We start from the raw sequence: 27,629 nt of genomic DNA on the forward strand, positions 1-27,629 counted from the left end.
TGCTGCGATTGATACCCCCAAGAGATAGTTTCACAAATATATTTCAAAATATCCAATAACTGTCAGGATTACAAAAGATTTTGTTGTTTGAGGGAGAGGAGGAAAAGAAAAGTTGACTACACTCTAACAGAACTGGTGTCTAGCGTAGGTGGGCTACGGGTTATAATTAAACACACCTCTCGTGTGGGATCTGACCGGACTTACGGCCCTGATCCACTAAGTCGGCCTCAAAGACGAGGCAGCATCAAAGGCTGGCGAATCAAACGCCCTCATCCCCTCATGGCTTCGGCTACAAGCCGCACTTGAACAAAACCACCAGGACTCCAGCGTGCGAACGGCCGCATCAAAACATCGCCTACCTGCTCAAGGTCGAATTAGAAATGAATCGTGATAATTGGTTTGAAGGTGGAGCTCAGGAATGACTCTTGACTGAAGCTGAATTTTAGTTGCAGGGTGGTTTTGAAACTTTTGACATGTTTCTTGACCCCTTGCTGTGTTACCTGAAGTATAGTCTGTGTGTTCGATCCAGCAGTCGGCAACGGTGCAGACTTTTCCCGTCTTTTTCAAGCAGGACCTGATCTTGAATGCTCTTTTTTTTCTCTCCACAGCAAAGAAAACGTGCGCCACCACAGACTTCACCTGCAAGAACGGACAGTGTCTCCCCGCAAGGTGGCGCTGCGATGGAGAGCCAGAGTGTGCGGACGGATCCGATGAGGCTGACGCCATCTGCAGTAAGTAGCTGCTCCGTCGCGCTGCACCCCAGATAGACAAACACATGTTGACATCAGTGCCACAAGGAAAAAAAAACCAACAAAAAACCTCTAAAATAACAGAAAACAGAAACAGAACAGAAAAAGAAGAGATAAAGAGATTAAAATGTATAAATATATGCTTTAAGTTTTATCAAACTTGGTATTAACCATTAATATATATGCATACAAGGTAAAAAATAAATAAATAAATAAAATAACAACAGATGAAAGGCCATGAACACATGTGCACTTGCAAATTTAACACTGAAATGTCTCCACAGCATGATTACGGGATTGTTTTTGTCATGTGTTCATAACATGGTTGAACTGCACACACAGACATGTCACGCTCATGGTAGCTCCTTCTTAGTGGGTAACATTTTGCTGCATTATAACTACTTATATTTCCTGCATAATTCCATCTGAAAATCATCTCTAGTCTTTTGTTGCTTCTTCTTATTTTTTCTTTTGAATGCAGGAAAAGAGAAAAATTGTCATCTTAAAAAAAAGAGCAATTTCCAGGTCAGACCTTTTACAGAAACTGGACATTTTAATCAGCCCAGAAAACAGCAACTGGGGAATTTCTGTACCCTTTTTGAAAAGTTTTACTCGAGTCTTCTGAAGCGTCTGACCCTTAAACTATTGCAGCAACAAAGGACAGACTGCTGGAGTTGATTTAAACACAGCTCAACTGTAGCTGGCATTTGGCCGCTACTTTATAAACATCATTTGCAGGTCTGTTCAGCAGCAGGTCAGGCAGTCGGAGGAGAACCCAGACCTTACGCAGAATCCTATTTATTTTTTCAAGCACACTAGTTAAACTACTCGAAGCTCTTTTTTTCCCCACTTGTGCCTTATTAAAGAAGCTTTTCATATTTGCAATAACTACAGGCGAGCTTTTATTCCCAATTTTTATTGAGATGAGTCTCAGCGACTTGATCAAAGAGCGCTTTGAAGATTTGAAATGAAAAGTCTGGTTGGCCAATACATGTGTGGGTGTGCAGAAGTGCACCGATATAAGTGTGTGTTTAAAGCTGGAGTCAATAACTGCAATTAGTATTCATTGCAAGGTGAATTTGTAAGTCGTCTCATCAGATCGGTGGAGTTGTGGTTAAGTCTCATTACGTCTAATCAAGGTCAGAAGCTATGAGAGCTTATTTAACTTTCTCATCCACACTGCTCTTCACAACTATTGTTGTTTGCCTGAGTTCAGGAGGATGCCCATTTTTGTGTGTGAGATTTCACTTTTAAAAACTTAACCTGACTTAAAAACTTGTAAGATTGTAAGTTGGACAAGACTTGGCCGGAATCACCTTGACATTTAATTGGCAAATCATTAGTAGAAATGAGTCATCTGTGTGTCTTTTAGTGAAGTAAATGTCTGAAAAGAAGCTGCAGCACCAATTTTAAAGAAAAGGATGCAGGGTTTTCATCAATGCAGACAGGTCAAGGTGTTGCCCCCCCCATCAGGTAGTGGTGGAGATGAATTAAAGGCTTAAATGAAGGCAAATGGCGACTCCTCTTTTCCGATCTTAAAGGCGTTTCACCTTTTATCCAGGTGGAACTAAGGGGACAAACACCGGAGCAGAAACTCAGCGGCATTGTATACACTGGAGCTGAGAATTCACAGACCTTTACTTTGGAAAAGCTAAAAAACTCCTCAACAATCGTGTGGCATTACACAGTAGAGCCAACTCAACTGGTCAAGATCCAGCGGTCCACCTGCATCCTTAGGACAAGGGACACTCTTTTGAGGACAATTTGGACAGTGAAGACAGATTGTTTTAGAGAGGAGTAAAAAAAAAAAAAGCCATCTGTGAAACAGAAAGAAACTGATGTTAAAAAAGTTTCTCATAATCCATAAAACTTTAAACCTCCTACCCAGGGAGTTTCACAATCATTCACACCTTGATTTATGTGACCAAAACCTGATAAACAACTTATAGTCTACTGGATGGAAGGTAAAATATCTTCAAGGTCCAAAAAAAAAGGAAGTCCGGTTGCTTTGATTCAACTTCTTGAGGATTACCATCCCTTGGATGGGGAGTTTACACAAGTGGAAATGAAAAATATTTCCAAGATGACATCAGTCTTATCTGTATCAGGGCAAAACAAAACGAAGAGCAGTTCCACCTCAGGTTGTTTCACGCTTCGTTTGTACCAGGGAAACCTGGTTTCGTGTCGCACCTGCACAGAGCAGGCGCAAAACAATCCAAATGTATCGCTCTGTGGTGAATCTTTTATTGCCAACATTCAATTCAAAAAGGGCAACAGCATCAACCTCCGTTTGATATCTTAATCGGTATCAACTTTATGGAGAGAAATACCTGCAAAATTCCATCCCTAGCGGAGTTAAATAAGGTGAATTTGTATTTTTCTTATCAGATTTACGTTTTTGATATCACAGTACCCCCCCAGATCTGAACACTTCAATGAAGGGCATATTCTCAGACTGAGGGGGCCTCAAATAAAGTAACAAGGTCGCGTTATCTGTCTGCCAGCCTACAATCCTGGGACACACGCTGTCCTCTTCTACACTATATGTCATCCACTTTCTGATCTGACTTCAATTTAAGTAATGCCTTTGATAGAATTGATTGCCTTGGGAGAGAATCGATGGGCTGATCCGCAAGACTTTTGGCCGATTGCTGATTAACTATGGACCTCCAATGATGGCCCTGAAACCGCACTTACACACATGCACGGGCGCGCGCTATGTAGCCATCTGTAATTACACGTTGGAAAATGAATCTGGGCCTGGAGGGGATTCTGAGGAAAAAATGTCCAATCAGACAAATGGCGGTTGGTGCGGGAGAGCGTTCGCGCCAGGAACCGGCCGTGGTGCAGCATCTCAAGTGCAGACATCCCTGATCAATGCAGCTGCTTCCTCCGTACGTGTACAGGATGAAGCTGATTCAAACAGAAATATATCACATGAAAAGTTGTTGAAACAACTTGAAAATGTATAAGCTCCCTCCCTTCACAACAACTTTGACTATCCTGTGAAGTTGCAGCTGTATTAAGCTGTTTCCCTTTAAAAAAAAAAAGATTTTGTATTTCTAGGAGTAGGCCTGTGTTGGAAAAATCAATTTTCCGATTCTAAATCGATTCTCATATTAATTCCTAAAAATCGATTAATATGTCTAAAGATCGATTTTTTTTTTTGATTTTTTTCTTTCATCGTTACATTACAACTTTTGGTATTTTTTTCTTTATGTCCAAAAAAGGAATGTTTTGTTGGACACAATGTTTTTGCCTTTAAATATCTTTAAAGGTATGAAAACATTAAAGTGTTCAGTTATAATTGCATAAATTGTCTATATTTCATTACTTTATATACTGTTTTGGGGTTACATTGAAAAAAAAAAACGGAATATGTGTTAAAAAAATAAAACCGATTTCATACGTTTGCTGCCCTGGATCTGTTTGATAATTCTGCCCCACACGATGTTTCTGAAAGTAGTTATATCATCATTCCGGGAGGTGATTGATCCTTACAGACATCTTAAGCTGCCAATACTAGCTGTTGAATCTCAATATAATACTAGTGTTAATATGTTGCATACCCAAATTGATATCAGAATCGAATCGGATCAAATCTTGATAATCGATTCTGAATCTTGAGAATCGGAATCTAATCGATTCTTCACATTTGAATCGATCCACAGCCCTGGCTAGTAGCCTTTTTGAAAAGTAGGTGGACAGGAAATGGGTTTAAAGCGATAAGCTCTAACGACGAGCAGGGAGGAGCGATAGGCCGAGACTCGAACCTGCGCTGCCTATATGGGGGCAATAGCCTCTGTAAATGTCGCCCGCTCAACCCACTGAGCTATTACAGGCATATTAAGCTGTTTTCTAAATATTAAAATGGAAAATATGAAGACTTGTCAGTTAGTTTAATTACTTATGTTTTCACTCAACTTGAATTTGTGAGACGGACTTCAGGTATCAGAGATCTGATGTTCTCCGGTGCAGATGTTACAAAACTAAATAGTTAAAGTTTGATGATCTGTACTTATAAGCAGAGCTGTGAGGACTCTCAAGTGTTGTGCAAACACTCCTTTTTATTTGTATTTATAAACCAGAGATAAAGGCAAAGTCACCGTAACAGTTATTGAGCACCCTATACGCTTATTGTTCACATATGTACTGCTTGAACGCTTTGTCTATAAATCAAAAAATAATAAAACGTGTGTAAACTTTACAACATTAGGAGAACATTGTGGATACTTTATATTCATAACATAAAAGGTCCTGTATCATCTCAGTCAATAATCTATTCCAAGTCTGCTCAGGCATATCTCAAACGTGGAGGCATGCTGATAAAGGCTGCACTGAAAAGCCTCTAAACCCCTCATGAAACTGGAGGGGGAAACCAGATTAACACAAAGGACAATTTCGATAAGGATGGAAGTCAAATAATCTCTAGTCATTGTTCACGGTTGAGTTATATTGTGAGATAAAACTGAGAGAACAACAGTTTCACCATTCCCCCTGGTTCTGCTACTGTCAAATCAAAGCACTTGTTTTAGATTAAAAGACCCGAAGGCTTTTTTTTCCCTTAAATGTTTGATTCTTTCATAAGCTTCAACCCTGACTTTCCTTTTGCAGAATCATAGACCCAAATTGTTAGTTAAATCTTTAATTGAATATTCATAATATACCTTTGCATCTGTATGAGTTTTTATCTGTTACTTTTATTGATCTCTTTCTCTCTAATTTTTTTTTCTTAATTTTTTGTTCACTTTAGTTCACTTTTGTTTAGTTTAGTTCTGATGAAACTCATTCATTTAAAGTGAAAAACTATCAAAGCAGTGACTCCCATCACAACAAAACATCTTACCACTTTGTAATATATGGAGCGTAATATATAGAGCGTATACCCACTGTCGTCACCGATGACATCTTTAAGTTCTTTTCTCATGCAATTCTATCTTTACTAGGGGGGAAACTGAATAAATTGTAAAATTGTACAATGAAGCAGATGGAGGGCAGCCGCTGCTTCTCCTGCGACCATGTAAACCATCAGGATTTACAACTCCAAAATCGCTGCGCCTCTGTGGTTTCTAAGTGGCTGTATTATGCTCCTTTCAACTGTACACTTTTAATCTCTGGTTCCATTAGAGCACCTCAGCATCAAGTATCACTCCAAAAGCCAAAATGAGATACTTAAAATCACCAGGAGATAGTCTTCTTGAAAATGAGCAGATTTGGCTCAAGTGTTTTTTGATTGGTTAAAGTCCTGGAGGCTTGTAGAGGGGCAGAGCTAATGTTCATGAACACACAGAGCTCCTGTTTCCGGTCAGACACACACATACAACTTATGAACTCATTCATTTATTGTCAATACTTCCTATAAATGACCTCCATACACATTTAAGTCCATTTTTATATTTTATGCGAAAGTAAACAGCACAAGAAAGTGCATCAAATATTACTACTTAACATTTGTATCCAATTAATTCGACATACATGCGTATAATTGTGTAATATCATGGATTATGTCATCTGTCAATGACTTTGCATCTGTAATATACATGTTTTTCTGTACGTGCCCATTTTAACAGAAGCAGATGTGGGACATGTGCTGAAATTCAGGCTGAATCAGAAAACGTCTGTAGCCAAGAAACAAAAAACTTAATGATGCTGTCACCAAATTACCTTTGACTCTGTAGTTGACTCCACTTGATACTTAAATTGATCACTTTTTATTGTATGAGATGCACTGAAGTACAAAAGTGGTTTCAAGTGGAGTCAGATTCTGCAATTATGGTCACTGTCTCAGTGTTTGGACTAAAATGCACGGGCTGGTTGGCAAACGGATACTGACAGTTTCCTTACCACTTGCAGTTCAGACTCAAGAGCTCGTAGCGTCAACAGCTGCAAATCCAGCGACATACCCGACGTCATTTATAGAATAGTCTTCTGAAGTATTTTGGAAAAATATGGAAAATGATCGTCGGGCCGTTGTAGATAGTTAAGAGGGAACAGTCTGTCGATTGCTGGATGTTGATAGTGTTTATACAAACTGTTGAGGAGGACTTGTTTCATTTTATGTCCGCTGAGTGAAGCCCAACGATTTAAGACCTGGCTGCTGTTCTGCCACTTGTTTTGTTTTTTTGTATTGCAGTGTTTGCTGTAAGCTTACCAACGTCAGCTCGCCACATATACTCCTTCTACTAGTTAAAGGTATTATCCATGATTTTAGAGAGCTAGCAAGATTTGAAAGTGGCACCTCCTCTAAGCCCCGCCCCCTCCTCCCCCTCCCGTCAGCGCTCCGTCCAAAGCCACGCCCCCACAAACTTCGGGAACGCGCATTTGCAGGAGTCGAGTTTTCCAGGACATTTTGGACAGCACATTTTCAACAAAACTACCCCATGTCTCATTCACCTGTAAGCGAGGCCGGTTTTAGGGGGGGGGGGGGGGCAGGGGTGGGCTGTGCCCACCCAAACGTGCATCCTGCCCACCGGCGTCTCCATCCCGGCGAGAGTGGAGAGCGGAGAGCGGCTGGCGGTGCGCTACAGGCTCTAGAGCCACGGCTACGCCGTAGGGTACGCCGTAGGCTACGGCGTAGGCCACAGCGTAGGCTACGGCGTAGCTGTGGCAACAGAGCCTGCATGGCACCGCAGCGCTCCGCCAGCTGTACCGGCGCTCTCCGCTCTCGCCGGGATAGAGACGCCTCCATCCCCATGGACCTCCATACTGCTTCCGAGCCGGCTGCTGCGGCTCTTCAATGCGGCTGCACGTGTACCCGCGGGCTGCTGCTGCTGGGCGGAAGGTCCTGCAGGCGTGGGCGTCATGAAGGCATCTGATTGGTTCTTTCCCCCCCTGCCTCTGGTCCTGGACCAATCCGTTTCTTTCAGACCGAATGAAACGGATTGGTTAGAGTTTTTACAGGATTAAAGCTGGGAGGGGGAGGAGGGGGCGGGGCTTAGAGGAGGTGCCACTTTCAAAACTTGCTAGCTCTCAAACATTGCATACTATAACTTTAATACTGTGGAAATTAGTCAATTCAATGACGGCTCTTTGTGTGGAAATAATTAGGAGATAATCAAGAACTAATCTGGATCTTTTTGCTGAAGACAACAACAATCGTAAACTGTCCAGTGTATAACGCCAGAGAGCGGTGAGGCCAGCCGTTCTCTGGTTGCAGCTGATGATGAAGTCTGAACTGGCATCCCTCCCTTTTCAACCCCCTCTCTGCCGCTGCTGTCATCAGTTCCACCTGCATCTGTGTAGTGAAGTGCTTCTGGCTTTGTCTGCTTGTGCTGAGACAGTAGGCAGGTCAGCATATTACAGCAGGGAGTCAGGAGATTGCGCGAGTTAATTATTTTGGAATACGAGCGGGAAGGATCCAGCGTGTTGCATTGTCGGACGGCTTCAATTTCATGCTTGAGGCAGCGGCAGTCCCAGCCATAATTTCCCAGGTGGCCCGTCGCCCTACCTGCATCTGTCCTCCTTGGTCTTTTTGTCTACTAGAAAATCAGTGACCCTGTCATCAAAAGACACACCGGTAACTATACTAACATACACATTTAAAAACTAGGGTTGGGGGAGATCTCAATCTTTTATATATTATGATGGCTAGAAGTGCATCCTTGAGTGTTCTGAGGTGTGCTGTGTGTTGTTTTCACTCTAGGAGACCAGATGCAGCATATGTATACCAAAACTATGCTTAGAGGACACCATGGGTCTCATTGTTTTAATGCAAAGCCTCTGTTGCTGTATGCAAACACACACACACACACACACATAAAGGCAACTACAAACGCATGGAGTGCTGCTTGGTGTAAAAAAGAGTATACTTCAGGTGCTCTTCGGCATGGGGATCCAAAAGATTCAAAAACAAGAAAAAACCGAGGCACTCAAGAAGTTAGAAAAATATAAAAGGCCTTTATTAAATCATGGCTTAGAAAAAGTTAAAATGCCTAGAAAAAGTTAAAATGCCAACATGTTTCGGCCATGTAGGCCTTCCTCAAGGCAGATAGCAAAGACCTACACACACACAGATATATATCAGGCTTCTGCTGTTTGGTCATACGCCTCTTCCGCAAGAATTGAAACCAAAAGCGTCGGAGAACAAATAGCTCCTTCAGGGGTCATCTAATTAGCAGCTGCAGTTTGATTTATAATGCTGAAGGAAATTAAGTTCACAATCAGGTTTGTGAGCTATTGGCTCTACAACAGGAGTCAAAACAAACTAAGGTGACAAACTTCATAGAAATAAAGGCCATGCCCACTCTTTGTTAGTTTTTTAGAATATAGCCACTTGATTTATTGAGTTTTATTCATGTGGTGGATTGTTGATTTAACATCCTGTCTAAATCCCCTTATTGTGAAGAGCTGTGTGACATAAGGAAGGTCTGCAAGAGTCCACGGGCCCATCTGTAGCCTACTGAGAGCTGCCCAAGAATTACAAACCATGCACACTCACCCTGCTGACTACACTTCCACCTGGATCACTCTCCCATTCAAGGGAGGCAAAGATGAGAAAAAAAATGGAAAGAAATATGATCACAGGCTTCGCTGAAAGAGCAGAAGGCTTTATATGTCCATGCATAGGAAGCTTCAAAGCAGTTGACTCAAAATATATATACAAAAACCCATGTCGGTGACTTTATCCCCAGCAGGTTCACACATCAAGGCCTTAATCTCTGCAAAAAAAAACAACAAATTGATTTAAACAATATTTGATGATGGCACATTCAGGACACTCTTTTGTCCCTCGCTGGCAGCGATAGGTTTGTTTCTGCTTTGTATTTAAATTTCTTTAACTGTAGGACAGATGCTTTGCATGTGCTCGTAATATTTACACTAAAAGTCAACTGGGATGTCTTCGTCTGTTAACAGCAAAACAAACATAAGAAAGAAAAAAAAAGTATTTTGTTCTTTACCCTGCATCGCTGCTGTCCAGGGTGCTGAAACCTTTTTGGTTGCATTTGGTCTGTTAGGGCCTTACACATGTTGTAAACATACTCCTTGTAGATATTAACAATCATTCATTCAGGGAGCGAAGGAGACTTCCCTTTTTGCTTGATCAAATATTCATCAACACTCGCCATTGTCAGCATAACCTGTAGTTTGGAGCTCTAAGGCTGCTATTTCCCACAACAAAGGACTTGTAGAAAACCTTAACAGGCAGAAGAGAAGAATGAATTTCATATTTTTTTGTGCAAAGGCTGCGATAGACGCATAACCTGCAAGTACATGGACAATACAAGAAAGATCCAGAACCTTTGGTAACAATTCTTCCCACCTAAAGAGCACATGACTATCTGGTTCTTATCAAGTATCTTACAAGACTGATTGTACCGTGTAAGAATATTTTCCAATAAGAGCTCCATTTTTATTTTTAGCGGTGTATTTGATTAAAGTTTGACAAAAGTAATTTAAAGTACACATCAGGGCTGGATTTCCAGTGCCATCTTTGATATAAAACCCATAGCTATGACAGTAATTGAAAAAGGAGGGGAAAGGAAGAAACAGCATGACATCATTATAGATGCAACTCTCATAACTTAATGTTGAATGTAGCAGATCCCAGAAACTCAGGAAAACATTTAAGTGGTTTTCATCGAGTTACGGGTACGTTTTTTTCTAATTGTAAAAAGCCATATCATCAACAAATCTGCTGTTTCTTGTATTTCTGTCAACATTTATCTGGATAACATTGTTTTAAAGAAGATTAATATACACTGTATTAGGCATTTTATATTTGAAGATATTTGTATTTTAACATGAACAAGAAGGTAGTTTTAAAGAGTAACAGGCTGAAGGGAAGGAGTGAAAAAGCAGCAGGTGGTCATAAGAGCAGGAAAAATAAGAGATCAGGGAAATTCTCAAGGAGACGTATAACGTGTCTCTGTGGGGAAGCACGTTCTCAGGTTCGGAAATCGGATCAAAAAATGGTATCCCACTATGCCTAACCCCATGGGCCTCTCGTTCCCACAGAAAGTGCACTGCAACCAATTTGAACATTGTTTTTACTTTTATGTTATACCTTCGTTTGATACAACCAGTGGCCCACTGTGTCTGAGATCATTAACGGCAAAGGTCAACATTTACAGTCCAGTCTGTAATATGAACCACAAGGAGGAGCAAAAGAGGACAACCCAATTTTTCTGTGACAAAAGATCATATACTGCCCGGTATTTTGAATTAACAGGGGTCGTGATATCTGTTAATTTACCCGGTATAAATATAAATCCGTTTCATGTACTGTATGTGAGTATCATGAATAAGTTTGCCAATATTGGCTGTGGAAGACATCAGTGAAAAGCTTCCTTCTTTCACTTTGATAAATGTAGTAATTAACTATGAGTAATGCAGAGGTTTTTATATACCAAAAGCGCTAAAGAATTTGTCTTTGTCAAGTGTTCTTTGTGAGTTCCCATTTTTCTTAGTAGCACTTTGGCTTGTGTAGAAATTGTTGCAATACCTTGAAACAGCTTTTTATTATTATTTGAATGTGTTCCCCCGAGGAGCTTTTTTTTTTTTGTTCCCCTGGGCAGAGATGGACAGAGTACTCGACCCCAGTACTTGATTAAGAGTACAAATACTACTGGTCAAAATTTACTCCGTTACAAGTAAAAGTAGCTCAGTCAAAATATTACTCGAGTAAGAGTAGAAAAGTACTTGCTTTTAAAGGTACTTAAGTATCCAAAAGTAAATGCTTTTAAATTTACTTTAAGTAAAAGTAAGAATAAGAGTAAGAGTAAATTTCTTATTTTCCACATCAGTTAATTACTATATTTTTTATAAATTAATTTAAGGATCTTTTTACTCTTGTTTCTGAGAATTAACTCTTTGAAAGCAGCTGTTGAGTTGTTGAAAGCAGAGAGGTAGTTCTGCTTCGGCAGACACAATAAACATTTGAAAATAAATGTCTGTGGTTTGTCTGTGCCCTCGTTTTTTACTCGGTCGAACTCAAACATTGAGTTAAGATACGGCCAAGGATTTTGTGAAAGTCCCTGCTCCGAGTCCGGCTCATTATCAGACTCAGACGACTCAGCGGATTGTCTTTCTTCTCCTGACGCAGGCGTAGCCATTGTTGTGGCTACAGTATGTCTTGACTTGTTGCGGCTCTGTCTTGACAAACGCAGGCTACTTTGGCGGTATCGTTTTGAGGAGGCTTGACGTATTTCCGGTTTACGTACATCCCAGTGGAGAGCGTGCACTGTGATTGGTCTCCTCCTTTGACAAAAACAGCTTGTGTCCAATAGGATTTTAGGGAAGAAGTAAAAAGAGCAGACCTGAAAGTAACGAGTACTTTTCAGCCTTCCTAGAAATGTACTCGAGTAAAAGTAAAAATATTTGTCTTGGAAATGTATTCAAGTAAGAGTAATAAGTACCAAAGAAATCTAATACTCAAGTAAAGTACAAATCCTCTGGATATGTACTTAAGTACAGTACTCAAGTAAATTTACTCCATTACTGTCCACCACTGCCCCTGGGGAGCTGAACAGGTGAATGTGTGAACTTTTTAAAGGAAGGGTAAGTGATCCTCGGTCCTCACACACAACCCTTTAATCTGTTTAGATATAAAGTGATGCAGTCTGCCCCCCCCATTAACTCTCAAAGCCAGCTACTTCTCTCCCTGTCCATCCTTTTGAACGCCCCCCTTTTCTACAACCTCTTATTAGTTTCCATGGAGCACTTGCCATTGGCGGTATTTTTTTTCTAATGCCCAATGTGTCGTCTACTAAACAACAATTTACAGAGCCCACTGGAAAAATAGAGGCAATTTCCTATGAGAGCACTGGAGTCGCGCTGTATTTCTTCCCACATGGCAGTATCTGACATCTCGTCTCGACTGTACTAATGTTTCCACATTTAACGAGCCTGTTGTGTCTCCGGCGTGCAGCCCAAACAGTGAGGGGGGAAAACATGCAGGGAGAGGAACCCTATCATCTGAAAGACGCATGAGGAATCTCTGAGCGCCAGCTGACTTGGCTCACAGTTTCATGTAACAACTGTGGAAAAGAAATAATTGAAAAGATGGATGCAAACAGTTTTATTTCTTAATAGGCTGATATTTTCTGGTAAACGCTTTCTTTCTATTAAACAAAGCTTCATTCTGCTACTCATTCCTGCATGCCTCTGTTGTTTTTATCTTAGCAGCTTTTTGGACTTTCGTCCCCTTTATCACCACAAGTTGTATTTTATTTTTCTTAAATGTTACATCCCTGACTTTTTCCTTGTTTTGTTGCATTGCCATAACCTTTATAAATTTAGGTTGTTTTCCCCCCTTTCCTTTTTCCCTGTGACTTTGATCTTTCTCTCTCCAATACCATTCTCCCATCCCTCCTCCTCAGGGCTGCAATAATTGGAGATCAACGTTCCAATGAAAGCCACTAATCAACACTAACCTTCATTTAAATTGTAATCTGATATTAACTGCGAACGCCCCCGTTGTAAATTGGATTTCACATCTGAAGGACAGCATCGGCTGAAGTTGATGTACCATTCTGGTGCAGCGCCTTCTTTTATTTATTTTCTTAACTTACCAGCTCCCACAAGACAATAATGGTTTTGTTTTTGAAGCCGGTCCATGAGTAAATACATTTTCTTGCTATTCAATCACACTGTGTCCCTTTACGATATTGCATAAGGGTGGCACACAAGTCAAACAGAAATACACTGTGTGTATTTAAACTGCATGATTATTTCTCAAGACTTTATTTTTCCCCATTTTTGACAGAGCTGCATTTTCCCCCCAAGATTATTTACTCATTGAAATGCCAAACAAATAGTAAAATTGTGCCAATTGTACTTTTTCTAAAGCTTAACGTTGCATTTTTAAATGTCATGTCATGTGGGACCAAAAAATTTACTCAGTTAACGGTGAAAATAGATAAATACATGACAGAAATCCTTGAATCTAATATACTCCAGCTTGAAACTTGGTCTTTTTTCACCACTTTGGCATTTATATCTATAATATATGTATTTTCTTCTCAGTCATTGTCTTGTCGATCTTGTAATTTAGCGTCTGATTTTTTCTTTTTCTTTTTTTTTATTCCTTTCAGCTGTAATGTGTACATCTGCTTGGCAATTTTAAACGCAGATAGTTTTATTACTCCCGTACCCTTATCAGACACGAACTGAAAGCGCCATTTACCAGTCAGGAAATGTGAAGAGTGCAGCAGCAGATTATATCCGAGCCTTTAACCCTTAACCCCTGAGAAGCCATACCATGACATTTCTAATGGGCACACACACTTACGCAGAATAAATTATGGGACTAAAGTGAGTTAAACAAGCCTTTAGATGTATGAGTACTGCTTTGTGTGGGGTTCATGAACATCTCCACGATGAGTTCACCTACTGATTAAACCTTCAACCATTAAAAACAAAACAAAAGAGAATTACACAAGCTGAATAACTGGCTGATGAAAACATCTCTGGCCTTGCATGAATCAGTCGTGTCAGTGAACACAAGGATCGGAAGCTTGTTTTATCCACTATTTCTCTTTACTTGTGCAAATGTTACAGCTCTAAAATAAAACGTAATTCCCTCTGCATGCGGTGCAGTTGCTGAAACTAGTGAACGGTTCATCGGCTACAAAACTTCCACTTATTTGAATGAAAGTGCAGCACCCTAAAATGGGAATAGCAGAATAAAGTCTTTGGTACATTAAAATGTAACCCGGGCTGCGATGTAAACGGATCATTCAGCTAGGAGAGGTTGATGAGATTATACTGATACCATTGCCATTATCTATTTTTATTGATCCTGTTCTTTATTGATTCCTGTAAAAGTTCCAGATCAAGTTTTAGTGTTCATACAGGACTTTTTAGCCTCAACAAAACTTCATTACTGCCTCGAATTCCAAAAGGAAAACTGTCCCCAGGTTTGTAATGTAAAGCAGGTGCACTACAACTACCACGCACAACAGCCTGTCACTGGGTCACTGTAGGTCGGAATAAATGTCTTATCTTATGGTTTTAACACTTTGGATCAAGAAGTTTTCACGGCAAACCCAATCCATGTGGTTCATGTCATTTTGTTTGTCTTTGGTTGATGCTTTTTTTTATTTGTTGGTACCGTTTCCTGGAAATCAAAGCCAAACCCAGAAGAACCAGAAAAATGTTTGTGTATATTAATATCTACATGTATTTGTGTGCATTTGGACCAATGTTCACTGAAATCTAAGCTAGTGCTTGTCTGTTTTCCAGTATATTCCTTACTGGTTTTCTCCCAGTTTGCTCAAATGATGGATAATCCCCTTTCTCTGACGGACATCAGACTTCATCCTCCATCCAAACATCTAAGTCCCTGTGTTGTATTTCACCAGGCACATCCCTGTAGTTTTATTCATTGTCTGTGACTTTATATTAATTAACACAGGGATGGCTATCAACTGCTGAGAATGACTCATGTTACTGTTACTAATGTGGCATAAACGTAATTGTTTCAAATTAAATTGAAGGGATTTTATATTCCCTTTGTATAAACGGACAGTACCACATGGAAGGCCAAGTACATGGTTGTGTATTGATTCAAAGGACGCCCTGGCCCTGTTTTTACTGCACAGACTAGCCCAACGATAAAAGTTTATTGTTCTGGAGTAGGCTCTCACCAGTTTATGTAGCAACCTCATGACTGAAATTTCAGTTATATTACCCTATTTCACAGACAATCAGCTCTTATGGACCCCCTGTAAGTGTGGCTTAATTGATGATCTGCACAACTAGTGCAAGAAAAAAAAAACAACAGAATTTGCTGTCACTTCATGGATCAATATCACTGACAGACTATCAGTCCATCACATGAAAACTGTTTTCATTCATTCCTACTTAAACTGTTATACGTAATTTGTTGCATTCATAATTTTCATGTTTTTTCTGTGCAAATTTCCACAAAATACAGAGATAAGTTCTTTAATGTCAAGATATATCTTCAACATGACGATGCAAAGCACCATGGTACTACTTTTAGTATGCTGCTTGCAGCGTCCATTGATATTCACAGGATTGCTGAGTATTTGGGAATTCATAATGCACCACCAAAGTTTCGTAGGTGTTTGCATAAAAAGATGCTAAAGCAGGGAACGTCATCAATCAGCGTTGTGCTGCATGCAGCGCGGAGGAAATTCGTTGTGCCTTTTAAATACTCTAAATTCATGCAACTGTAATCCCTGTTGCCGATGCAGCGTAAATCGTCTGTAAGCCTCCATTCATCCCCATTCATCATGCGCCGCATTATCACATATTCTCCCACAAGTATTTGTTTTGATGCTGTTTGTCACCGTGACAGACAGTGACTTAATGTTGACTTATATCGCTTGGCCTCAGACACGCATCTCATAATAAATAAATTATCTTAGCGTTAACTTCGCAGGCTTTGAGCCTTCTTAATCAATCACCTTTGGCGGCTATCTGCAATGCAAGGCAGGCACTTGAACAGCGGACGTGGTGCCGGTCCACAATGCTCCCTCCCTCCCTCCTTGTGAAGGGGAATTAAGAAAGTAGTTAATCAAAAGTTCATTAACATACAGCTCCTTGCTCAGTCCAACGCCCTGCTCATAATGCACCAGTCGTGAGGGGAAAAAACGGACCTGCAAGTCTGCGGTTGTGGACCAAAATAAACCCGCCTCATACCCAGAGGTGGATAGTAACGAGTTACATTTACTCCGTTACATTTACTTGAGTAAGTTTTGGGAAATGTTGTACTTTTAGGAGTAGTTTTGAATCACTATACTTTTTACTTTTACTTGAGTAGATTTGTGAAGAAGAAACTGTTACTCTTACTCCGCTACAGTAGGCTACGTTGAGCTGTTACTTTTCTTTTATCCCTTTTATCCGCGTACGCGTCAATCTCATGACATCACTGAGTGATTCTTTGGGAAAAATGTTTGTTTTTGCATGTTTTGTCACATTTACACAGACTCAAACACACACAGAGTTTCTATGAGTTCATGGGCTTGTTCAAGTTCTCCCTGATTAAAAAAGAAAAGTACAAAGGCTTGACATTTTGTGCTACTTTTATTCTGTTATTTCATTATTTATTAAAGATAGATTATTTTAATTTAAGCTATTTTTTATTTATTAATTTTATTATTTTATTGATTTAATTTGCCTGAAGATGATTATTTTGTACTTTTGTCTGTTTTGAATGGTTGTGTTAAAAAATAAATCAAACGTTACTCAACAGTTACTCAGTACTTGAGTAGTTTTTTCACCAAATACTTTTTTACTTTTACTCAAATAATTATTTGGATGACTACTTTTTACTTCTACTTGAGTCATATTAGTCTGAAGTAACAGTACTTTTACTTGAGTACAATTATTGGCTACTCTACCCACCTCTGCTCATATCCCAACTCCCAATGAGTTTCTAATCAGCAAAACCTGTTGAAAAACCAAAATACTACAATCACAAATGTTTAAAGGTACTTTTTTGAGTGAGCTGTTTATATAGTTAGGGATGTCGTTTGTCTTGTTTACAGATATTTAACTTGACATGAAAGATTATTTACTCCCACAAAACGGGGATGCAAAATATAACTGACCCATTATCAAACTGAATGTAATCGTATCTTTGTACAGCAACAGGAGCTTTTATAATGTCATTTTCATGACACAATTTTCCAACACTGTTAAAAAAAACAGAATTTACCACTTTTCAAGATTTACTTTCAGATGGTGAATCAAAAGAATCAGTTTGTGAGGTTTTTAATGTATTTAGTGCAAACTTGAAACTGTTGCTGCAACGATGGTTGTTTCTGTTACGATGATGGTTTTGATGGTTTCATGTTTAGCCTTGGGGTTTTAACGACAGTGTCACACGAAAATCCTGCTTTGCTTTCCAACAGGAGCACAGAAAAGCCTGAGACTGGGGAATATAAATGCTAAAACGCTGCAGTATGGATCAAAACAGGGAAAAAAAAGGCACATTGCTAATTGTCAGTGCTTACTTTATGTATATTATGATTGGCTTGGCGTTGATGCATCCTGGATTTATGCACACTGCTCGTTTTGACCCTGTTTCACACGTATTGGATAATGCATACGCCCACCTGGGTGCTGTTGTGTTCCGCCAGCACCGGTTTCCTGCTCGCCGCCGGCCCCTCCGTCGAATCAGGGCCGGCACCGGCTCCTCTACTCTTGTTTTATTCCAAGCCTCAACCCTACGCAACCTAGCTGGTATTTGTCTCTGTGCCCCAGGAGATTCATAGCTCTTGAAATATTCATTTGGTACAAAGTATTGAGAATTGTAAATTCGGTTAAAGTGCCCACGAGCAACAGCTAATAGGAGGATTTAAAGCCTTTAGTCATTTAGTGTATTGTGGGGGCTTCCTCTAAACACTTGTTTGTTGGGTTGGTTGTGTTTACACTGGACTTCTGTGCTTGTGCTACTAAAGGACAAAAAAGGTGTATTTTAATTGTTCTGTGTTGCTTTTGTAAAGCCTTTCCAGAGTTGGATAATGGTGCAAATCGATGTCTTATTGTCACAAAGTCCATCAATGCTCTTCATTGCTTCTGCTGATGGAAACTCATTTCGCCTCTCACCCAGTTTTTTTTCCTCTTTTTCTACACATTTTCAACCTTTTAAATGTCTGGTAAACTGACTTTATTGAAATGTCCCTAACAACACTATATTATAGGCAAAATTCAAATTACATGCCAGATCAAAATGAATTAAAGTTGCCTTGAACACACAATACTTTGCCAACAAAAACATATTTTATAGCGTGCGTTGGTATGTGTGGATCTATTGTTGTGTAAGTCACAGGTTCATGGAGAGTAGCTGAAAACAGAGGAAAATAGAACAGATAATTTCTTAAAAATACAATGGTCGACTATTTTAATCTTCCCATTTAATTACAGTACATTACTACTGATCATTTCATTTATTTGGGTTTACTGTTCTCGCTCATTTGACAGGCAGCTCATCCATGACTCACGTGAATTAAATCGGCTGCCAGTCAGTCATTTATTGAACCCCGTTGGAGTTGATTCCTTCTGTGGGGGTTTGTGAAAGAACTCTAGCTGTTGTGAAAGACTATCTCAGATAAACACACAGAAGAAGTAGATTAGAGCATTGGCTTTCCTTGTTATATCCTTGAGCGATAGTTGACCAGCAAGTGGATGTGTTTTTGTGTGTTTTCTCTATAAACAGATTTGTATCTTAGCATTAATAACATAATTTCTCATCTTTAATTTATTTGTATTTGTTTGATTTGAAATTAAAATACATTTGAGCACTATTTGAAGATTAAGGCCTGAATTGTCTCACAATTGGATGTCATTGACTCTTGAGTGTGTAAAGAATAGTACAAAATAATTCGTTTTTTTCCGTCTTTAACAGCTGCATTATGATACATCTTAAACTTCAAAAATGTCCAAGAAGTATATTCAAACGTTGTCAACCCCTCTCATGAAATCCAACGCACACACACAACTCCCACTGTGCTATTATCTAGAGTTCCCTCTTCATCTCAGCCAGCTTTTCTCTAGATTATTTTTTTTCAGGTGTCAATCTTTTAAGTAACCTTTCCTCTTGTAATCACTATGATAACTGTTTCAAACAAGCCAAAGTTGCACTGGTCACATTTCAAACTCGAGATTACAAACAGCAGCATCCTATAAGGATATTAAAGTACCTACAACCATTTCACATATGCTGTCTACGGCCTTCACACAGATCTGCTTCCTTTATAGTCATCTCATCACTTTGGGCAGAAGAGCTGCAAGTATATGGACGCACGCACGCACGCACGCACGCGCGCACACACAGTGATAATAAGCCCAGTTGGTTCAGTCCCATTGGCAATAATATCCACACTGTGCTGATAGGAAGCCTGCTGGTTTGCTCTCTGAGCTGGGATTTTCAGGGGGCTTTTATTCTTTAAAGAGAAACCACATTTAGGGGAGATGCTCTTAAATAAGAGAGTGAGGAAAAAGAAAAAACTCAAAGGAAGAAAGGGGGGGGGGGGGTTGGTCGTCCAAAAGATTTACGCCAAGAAAAAACAAGAGGAGATAAGGATCCTACTGAGAACCTGAGCACAGGTTTATCAAAAACTTAAGTGCAAGTAGCCGGTTTCTGAGCAGTGTAGAAAAGTCCTGGCAGCCACTGTTGGCAAAGGCTAAAACTCCCAGACTCCCCCCTTGAGGGGCAGCGTTTGATTGGCAGCAAATAAGTATTGTTAGAAATTAAATTGAGAGGAAAAAATATGAGATGAATAAAATAGAAGGGGGACTGGAAATGGGCAAATCCCAGATGTGCTATTGATCGGTGGCAGCAACACACACAAACACAAGCTTGTTGCCAAGAAACACGCTGGTGGTCAAATATGTATAATTGATGGAGTGGAGTGCGACACGGCGCTGTAATGTGATCTGGGGCTCCGGTCTCTGTGGACTGCTTGTGTGCGTGTGTTTGAGAAGGAGAGTGAAAGCAGGGCAGGGTGACCGTATGTAGCGGCTTGCGAGAGGAAGGGAGTGGGGATTTGCTGTGGGGACTCGGTGTAAATTTGATGTATTAGAATGCTGTATTTTTCATCCCTGCACCAACCCCATGGGCTGCACACGGTGGAACAAAGGCCTGGCCTTTAATGGCGTTTCATCCCTCAGGATGAGGTTTTCCACCCACACACACGCAACGCGTATGAGTGACATCTTATTTGATGATCTCTTAGGTATACTTTTCCACTTCCTTCACTTTCAGTGCTTTTCAGTCAAAGAGTTAAAACATAATAAGGAGAATAAGGTACTGGTACCTCAAAAATGACTTGTCATCTGCGTACACCTCCATTTTCGTATGGGGATCAGCCATAACCTAAAGCAATATGTGAAATAGTTAAATAAATATTGAATTTTTTAAGTATTTTGAAGATGTTTTAGGCAATCTGGACCTTTTTGTTGCATTATTATTTTTATTTGAGATGTTTTGGGATATTATTTGCCTTTTTATTAGTCTTTAATTGTGGGGGTTTCCTGTGTTTTTTGTTTGGTGGTTAAAAGAAGCTGCCCTACATTTAAACACACTAGTCGTTTTTCTGTATGCATCTTTTTTCTTCACCTGGTGCATGTGTGTATTTCTTTGCCTTCGTAAGGGCCTGACTGTGTGCTGCTTTTGTCGTTGTGTCTCTAGTTAAATTGGTGGCCTTTGAGAAGGAATCGATTGAAGCAACAAGATAACTAAGTTATCAAACACTTTCATTGACTGCCTGTCCCTTTCTTCTCTATCTCTGCCTGCTCCCAATTTCTTGTCCTATTTTACTTTTCCCCCCATCTCTTTTCTCTTATTTGTTTCGCTTGCCTGTCATGCTCCGACTCTGAATTATTTTTCTCCTTTTCTCTTTTTTCTCCCTATCTTGCAACAGGCCGGCAGACTTGTCCACCGGAGAAGTTTGATTGTGGCGGGGCTGCCAGCAAATGCGTTTCCCTGTCATGGCGATGCGACGGGGAGAGGGATTGTGAGAACGGGGCGGATGAGGAGCAGTGCGCTGCAGGTAAGTGGGCGCTGGGAGCATAGACTATACAAGAAGTCAGTGAGCTAGGTTACTCGGGCAGGTTGCAGGCGTAACCTTGCCTCTTCCAGGTTTGGCCTGGAAGGATCTGAGAGCAAAGGTGGCTCTTTCTGGGGCTGAAGGTTGCTCAAGCTGGCAGCTGAAGCAGCCTTTGCCCTCGGGGAAGGCCTCTTCGGCTGTTTGTTTTTGCTGTAAAGTGGGACATTCATCCCTTAGTGGTCAGTTGATGAACTGGACTCCTCCACACCTTCGCTATGGCTTCAGCTTTGAAAACGATAAGTCGAGTCTGGGTGGGAGGTGAACAATTTGAATCAACGGAGAACTAGAATTACCTACAACTGTCAATAAAGCATTACTCATGCCCTCCGTAACCCTAGCAACCATTCATTAGTAACGATTATACTGCAATTAATAGGGGTGTAACGATACACTAATCTCACGATACGGTATGATACGATATTATAGCAGTTTTTTTTAACAACCTTGAATGAACATATGACTGGAAAAATCGTCTTTTATTTGAAAGACACAAAATACAAAACAATACTGTGCGTTTGCCCTATTGTTACAGTTTGTAATGCTTTATAACTGTTTAAGTTTTAAAGAGAAAGCCAGGCCAACTATTTTCCACAAACTGAACTAAAAGTAAATGTCAGGTTTGTATTATGCATCTTCAGTTTCATACAAGTAAAAATATTTTGCCACAAACTGAATAGTTTCTCTCATGTATGATTTGACTTTTTTCTTTTCCAGAAATTTTACAACTAAAATTAAATAAATAAATAAATAAAAGTAAATAAATACATACAATTTTACATCATAAAAAAGATTGATTAATGCTCACCTTATAAGTGTAAGAGGAGATTTATTTTTCTTAAGAATGTTATTTTGGTAATTCAGGGTTCATTATTTTATAAATCTATTCTTTATATTCTGATGTAAATCAGGGACTATAATGACACTAGTCAGTTTATCTGTAGTGATTAGTCTGTTTTAGATTGGGCGGAGTGATACGCCACAGTACGGCACTAGGTGCTGTGTTGATGTTCTAAAATCCTACACTGTTGAGCAGACATTAAAGTACACTCGAACTCAGCAGAAGTTTCCCCGTGTTTATCCTACTCACGACCCGAAAAAGGTTTAATTTAATAAGGTAAGGCTTAACTCTACACCAGACTTACATAAGTAAAAGTTCCGAGCTCAAAACCCTGCAAGAGTCCCGTGATCGGGACCGAAAAACGGTACTAGTTTCTTCTGAGCGGAGTAAGATTTTTGTCCGCGGGTCGAGGCGCGGTCGGCACCAATACACACACTCGCGATACAGTTTGTCACCTCCACGACACGTATCGTGACGTTTTTGTATCGCCAAATTTCGTGGCACGATATATTGTTACATCCCTAGCAGTTAATGAAACCTAAACGGCTCCAACGTGGACATTTTTAAACGAGAAGCACAGCCGATCATTTACAACACAAAAATTTTGGCGCACTGAACACTTTAATTAGATATCACGTTAATCTAGTTATTGCATTGACGTTGCGGTCTGAGAGACAGGAACTTTCTTTCCACTTCAATTCTGTTCCCTTCCTGTAATTTGAACATTAAACTAATGTTGCCATAGGTGATCATCGTCACTGTGCTTCCCAGTGGCGTAACATCATGTTGTTAGGCCCCAGTGCAAATATTTATTTGTATGCCCCCACCCCTGCCCCTAAACAAAAGGCACACTACATGTACAGCCACTATAGAAAACTGCTATTGTCCTATGTAGGCTAACGTGACTGGCCGCACCCACCCTGCAAAGCATGGAGGTAGCTTCCGGTGGGACGCTGGCTTTTTCCTTGATTGCAGTAAAAAACCATATCTAATTTTATAATTTTTGCTTTAACATCATCCTGGCTCTTATTTTCTTTTCTCTTTTGTGCGCTGCTTTTTTGCTTGGGCTTGCTAAACATGACGTTACGCTATTTTTGTTGTCCATTTTCTTTTTTTCGTTTCAAATATTAATCAAATGTTTGAATACTACGTCGTTCACACTAACTTCAGGGGTCTGCTATTGATGAACCAATCAGAGAACAGGACGTAGTACGACGCTTACCTCCGCCACTTTTAATTGGTGGATTCATGGAAGACGAATGATATAGATGTGAGTGTATAGTTCTGTATTAGTTACAACTGAATGATATTCTGAGGTATTGTGCATGAGTTGAATAAATTTCGACTTACCAGACTATTTTGTTTTGCTTTATATGTGTTTTATTATGCACCTTATAACCTGGTGCACCTTAGTTATGAAAATAGACCTGTTCATTGATATGGCGCCTTATAATGCGGTGAACCTATTGGCCCTGCAAAATACGGTATTCAACATCAACTTAAAGGGTAAAGATTTGAATATTTATAACATTTATATGAGGTGAGCAAACAGAGAAAACTGCATTGTCAGACTTATGCAAAGACAGAGGAGAAAATCGTGAAAGCTAAATGGGAAATGGGATGCTGTTTATTGATGAACAGGGAGATTCCAGGCTGGGAAACAGCAAAATCAAGACACAACATACCAAAGACCAAGAAATATATTAAAAACCATCTGATACCATGTGACACATAAATGATAAACTATCAAATGTCCAGCATGTGTTGCACATGAGTAATGCACCAAAAACAATCACTGTACTGGCTGTAAAATGCCAGCTAAACCAAAACAAATTGTATTTTTTTTTTTTTATTATCATTATTTTTTTCCCATCCTGAAAATTGCAGCATAAAAAAAAATTTTTTAAAAGCTAGGTTTTGTCCCTATAGCTGTAGCTAAAAAAGTATTTAGATTTGCTTCCATGAATGTCCAGTAGTTCAGTTAGGGAACTCCAAAGTGGACTACATTACCCACAGTCTGCAGAGGTTGAGATGGGGCCCTTGTCGTGCAGCAGGTGATGCATCCGCAGCACACAGACAGGTTCCATTTTACAATATTATTATCATAATTATCAGGCAAGGACCCCCACATCTGTGTCCCACCTTGATAATGCAGCAGCATGAAAAGAAAACCCATAGACTCCCTCTTACGAAGCTCCCGCACGTTTATCATTTTTTGTTTTGGTCATGATGCAGCAAGGAAGTATCAGTTTAAAAGCCTGTATTGCACATAAACACGTTTTCTAGGATGCCCTTATAGTGGTTCCAGCATTCTGCAGACGTTCCCTGTCCTGCTGTGCCGTCTCGTACTTACAGCCGCGTTACATTTCCAAGCCCTCATTCTCACAGCTGGTAGCAAAGCTTTAGAAGTGGCATGGTTATTCATCAGGGTAAACATCTGGGATAAAGCTTTATTGATCTTAAGTCGGAAGCAAACACATGGATGCACAAACAGGGTTTTTTTTTTGTCTTCCCAAACAATACAGTTTTGATTCAGGATTTGCAGCTTGTTTTCCGTCTTCTAGACGTCTAGATAAACATCTGTTGATAGTGACGCTATCCCTTAAGTAATGAGACAGTGAGAGAAGAGGACCAAGCAGAAGCAATCCTGGACACCGTTGTAAAAGCAATTTCACTTCCATCCCTGTACAGCGGCCAATCAAGCTAAAAATGACAAATGTTCCTTTCTGTTACTTTAATTTAATTATGCAGCTTCTTAGCAAACCCTGTGGTTGTTGATTGTTTGGATCAGGTTTGAGAGTATTTATAAAGCTTTGGAATTTGCATCACTTAATCGCTCCTAATGACTGAACAGCATACAGCCCTAAATAAGCTAAGTGAGGTCAATGACCATGTTACAAAATCATATTGGAGCTCTTGGTAGACCCAAACATTAGCAGAATGTTATTTTTTTCCTTTTTACTTCAAGCCTTTTAGGTTTAAATCTTCTTCTACTCGTCTCTGTGGAGAATATCCTGTACCCAGCTGGCCTTTGCCAGGAGCGTCCCCACTGATCCAGGTCCTGATCGAGGTTTCTTCCCTCTTTTGGGGGGAGTTTTTCCTTAACACTCTTTGGCTTAAAGGTTTTTCTCCTGCAAAGGGAGTTTTTTATACTTTAGTTTTGATAATTGCTCGGGGGTCACAGTCTGGGTTTCTGAAAAGCGCCTGGAGACAATTTGTATTGTAATAGACACTATTTAATAATCACATTGAATGGATTAATGTCAAAGCATTTGCATGTTCCCGTGTCTTTAATACAGTTACGAACATATGAACACACTATAATATATTTCTTTTGGACCATGATCATCACATCACAGTAAACACAGACTATCGTTGACAGCATTTTCTCTACGCTTTTGATGCAGTTTTCTCTACAAAGTTATCTTCCGTTTCCACTTACTGTAGAGACACTAAGGTTTGAATTATCACAGGTCTAAAAGGAAGATCTGTCTCTGCTTTATCATCATCTCTTCACTTCGCTCTCTCGCTTTACTCTCTTTTTCATTTAAAATCTTAAGTAGTATGAATGCTAATGCATGTTAGATGAACACAGATATTAGTAATATGGATGTGATGTTGGTATCGCTTTCATCATTTAGAGGAAAGTCCTTCCTCTCGTCATCTGCCAGTGTTATTTACGTGATGGTACATACTGGGTCATTGTGATCTCATCTGACTGAAACGGCTCCAGTCTCTGAACCACGACATAAATATGCTTGCCATAAGTGGTGAAGACAACACTGAATACATTACTCAAAATGTACACCAGGAAAAAACGTACCGGTAATTGAGTTGGGAATAAGAGAGTTTGGGGTAAGTGTAAGGTGTCTTTACTTTGGAAGCTGATGGAGTAGCTCCACCTTCTGTGTTCAGCTAGTGAGCTGAGGGAGATTGGGCTTTGACCGAGAACAGTTGATTTTTTTTGACTGGGTTTCAGTTCAGCTTTATTTAGACTTTAATTGTAGTAGCTTTAAAGGTTCTGGTGTCTTTTAGTGGACAGTTTGAGTGGGACCTCCATTACCTGAGGCTGCTGTCCTCCTGCAGCCATCCCAGGGATACTCTCTGGTCCCAGCACTGTCAATGAAAGGCCACTAGTGCCACAAAAATATTTTAAAAAGAAGAAGAAAAGATTATTGGACACTAACATATAACTACTGTGAGACACTGCCAGGGGAAAACGGGGAGACCAGGTAAGTGCCCTATCCAAGAATAAAATCCTCTGAAGCCAGTTCTCCTGCATTACGCATCAAAATGAGTTTTATCACGACATTATGCAGCATGTGCTTCATTTATGAGAAACTTTCAGAGCTTTCTCGTGAGTTACCGGTAGTTTGAAAGACATTTGGCAAAAATAATAGGCACAATATTACATTTTAGGCTCCTTTACAAGCAACACCTGTGAGTGTTTGCTCTGTGGTGCTGGTTGACGATAGTATTTATTAAGCAATAATACCAGACCTATGTTAAATAACAGCTGGCATCATATTTCAGAATATGCAATAAACTTGATAGATTTAAAAATATTGTTTTTTTAACGGCATATTTTAGTTGGTAACGAGGGCTTAATAATTCCTGTCCGTCATCTCCACTGTCAATCATCGGGTTCTGCTTTAAATATTGTTGTCGTCTGAGTATTTTTTATTTTATTTTATCTATGTTATTTATATGCAAAGCAAGTGAAGCTATTGAAATGGATTTTTTGATGTGCCAGAAACCCTTGATTTGTATTCACTCCCGTTGGATGGATATAGGATCCATTCTCAACATAAAAAAAAGAGAGAGGTTGATAAATCCTCACTGCAGGTGAATACGTCTCCCAAGATAAAATATTCTCCACACAATCGCATCATCTGAGGAACAAAAATGTACCAGATTTATCAAAATGCTGGCTCTCCAGATGCAACTGTTTTGATGTTTTGATGCAAATGCGTGTAATCTACTGTGCATCACAAATTCAGCAGTGGGCGCTAATGTTTTTAAGCATGTATGGAACCAGATCTTCACTTGCCAGCATCTTCATATCTCCATATTCTCTCCACCTCGGCTCCTGCTCACTATCTGTGGGAGTTTCCCCTTTGCTGATTCATTTATCTCCATTCAGTCTGGGAGTTGCAGACTGCCGGGACACAGACAGATCCCATTAGAGAGTTGGTGGCCAGGATCTAATGAAAACAACAGCCGCTATTGATTTAGACATGTAATCCAGGCTGTCACTGCATTGTTCACATACCATCTCTGTCTCCCTCATGTGCAATTTAAATGGTCTAAAAAGCTTCCTTTCTTCTCTCCATCCTTCCTTGGCACCTGCAGTTTATTCCCTCTCAACATGACACGGAGGGCAGAACAGAAATCATATATTCCTTCCAGTGTCTTTCATCTGTCTGACCCGTGTAAGCTTCTGTGCATGCAGGGAAAATAAAGCGATTAATAAATCCGTTTAATATTTCATAGGATTCCTGATGATAATTGATTTCCTGCCTC

General features: G+C 39.9%; 1 protein-coding gene across 1 annotated transcript in view; it reads left to right on the plus strand.

Moving 5' to 3' along the window:
- Nucleotides 1-27,629, plus strand: part of lrp8 (low density lipoprotein receptor-related protein 8, apolipoprotein e receptor) — a 210,945-nt gene that overhangs the window by 104,193 nt on the left and 79,123 nt on the right. Inside the window, exons 3-4 of the mRNA XM_061738682.1 lie at nucleotides 609-731; nucleotides 21,083-21,211. Of these exons, the coding sequence (XP_061594666.1) occupies nucleotides 609-731; nucleotides 21,083-21,211 (252 nt within the window). The remainder of the gene's footprint in view (nucleotides 1-608; nucleotides 732-21,082; nucleotides 21,212-27,629) is intronic.

Source organism: Cololabis saira, chromosome 13, assembly GCF_033807715.1.
Source record: "Cololabis saira isolate AMF1-May2022 chromosome 13, fColSai1.1, whole genome shotgun sequence".
NCBI classification, from domain to species: Eukaryota; Metazoa; Chordata; class Actinopteri; order Beloniformes; family Belonidae; genus Cololabis; species Cololabis saira.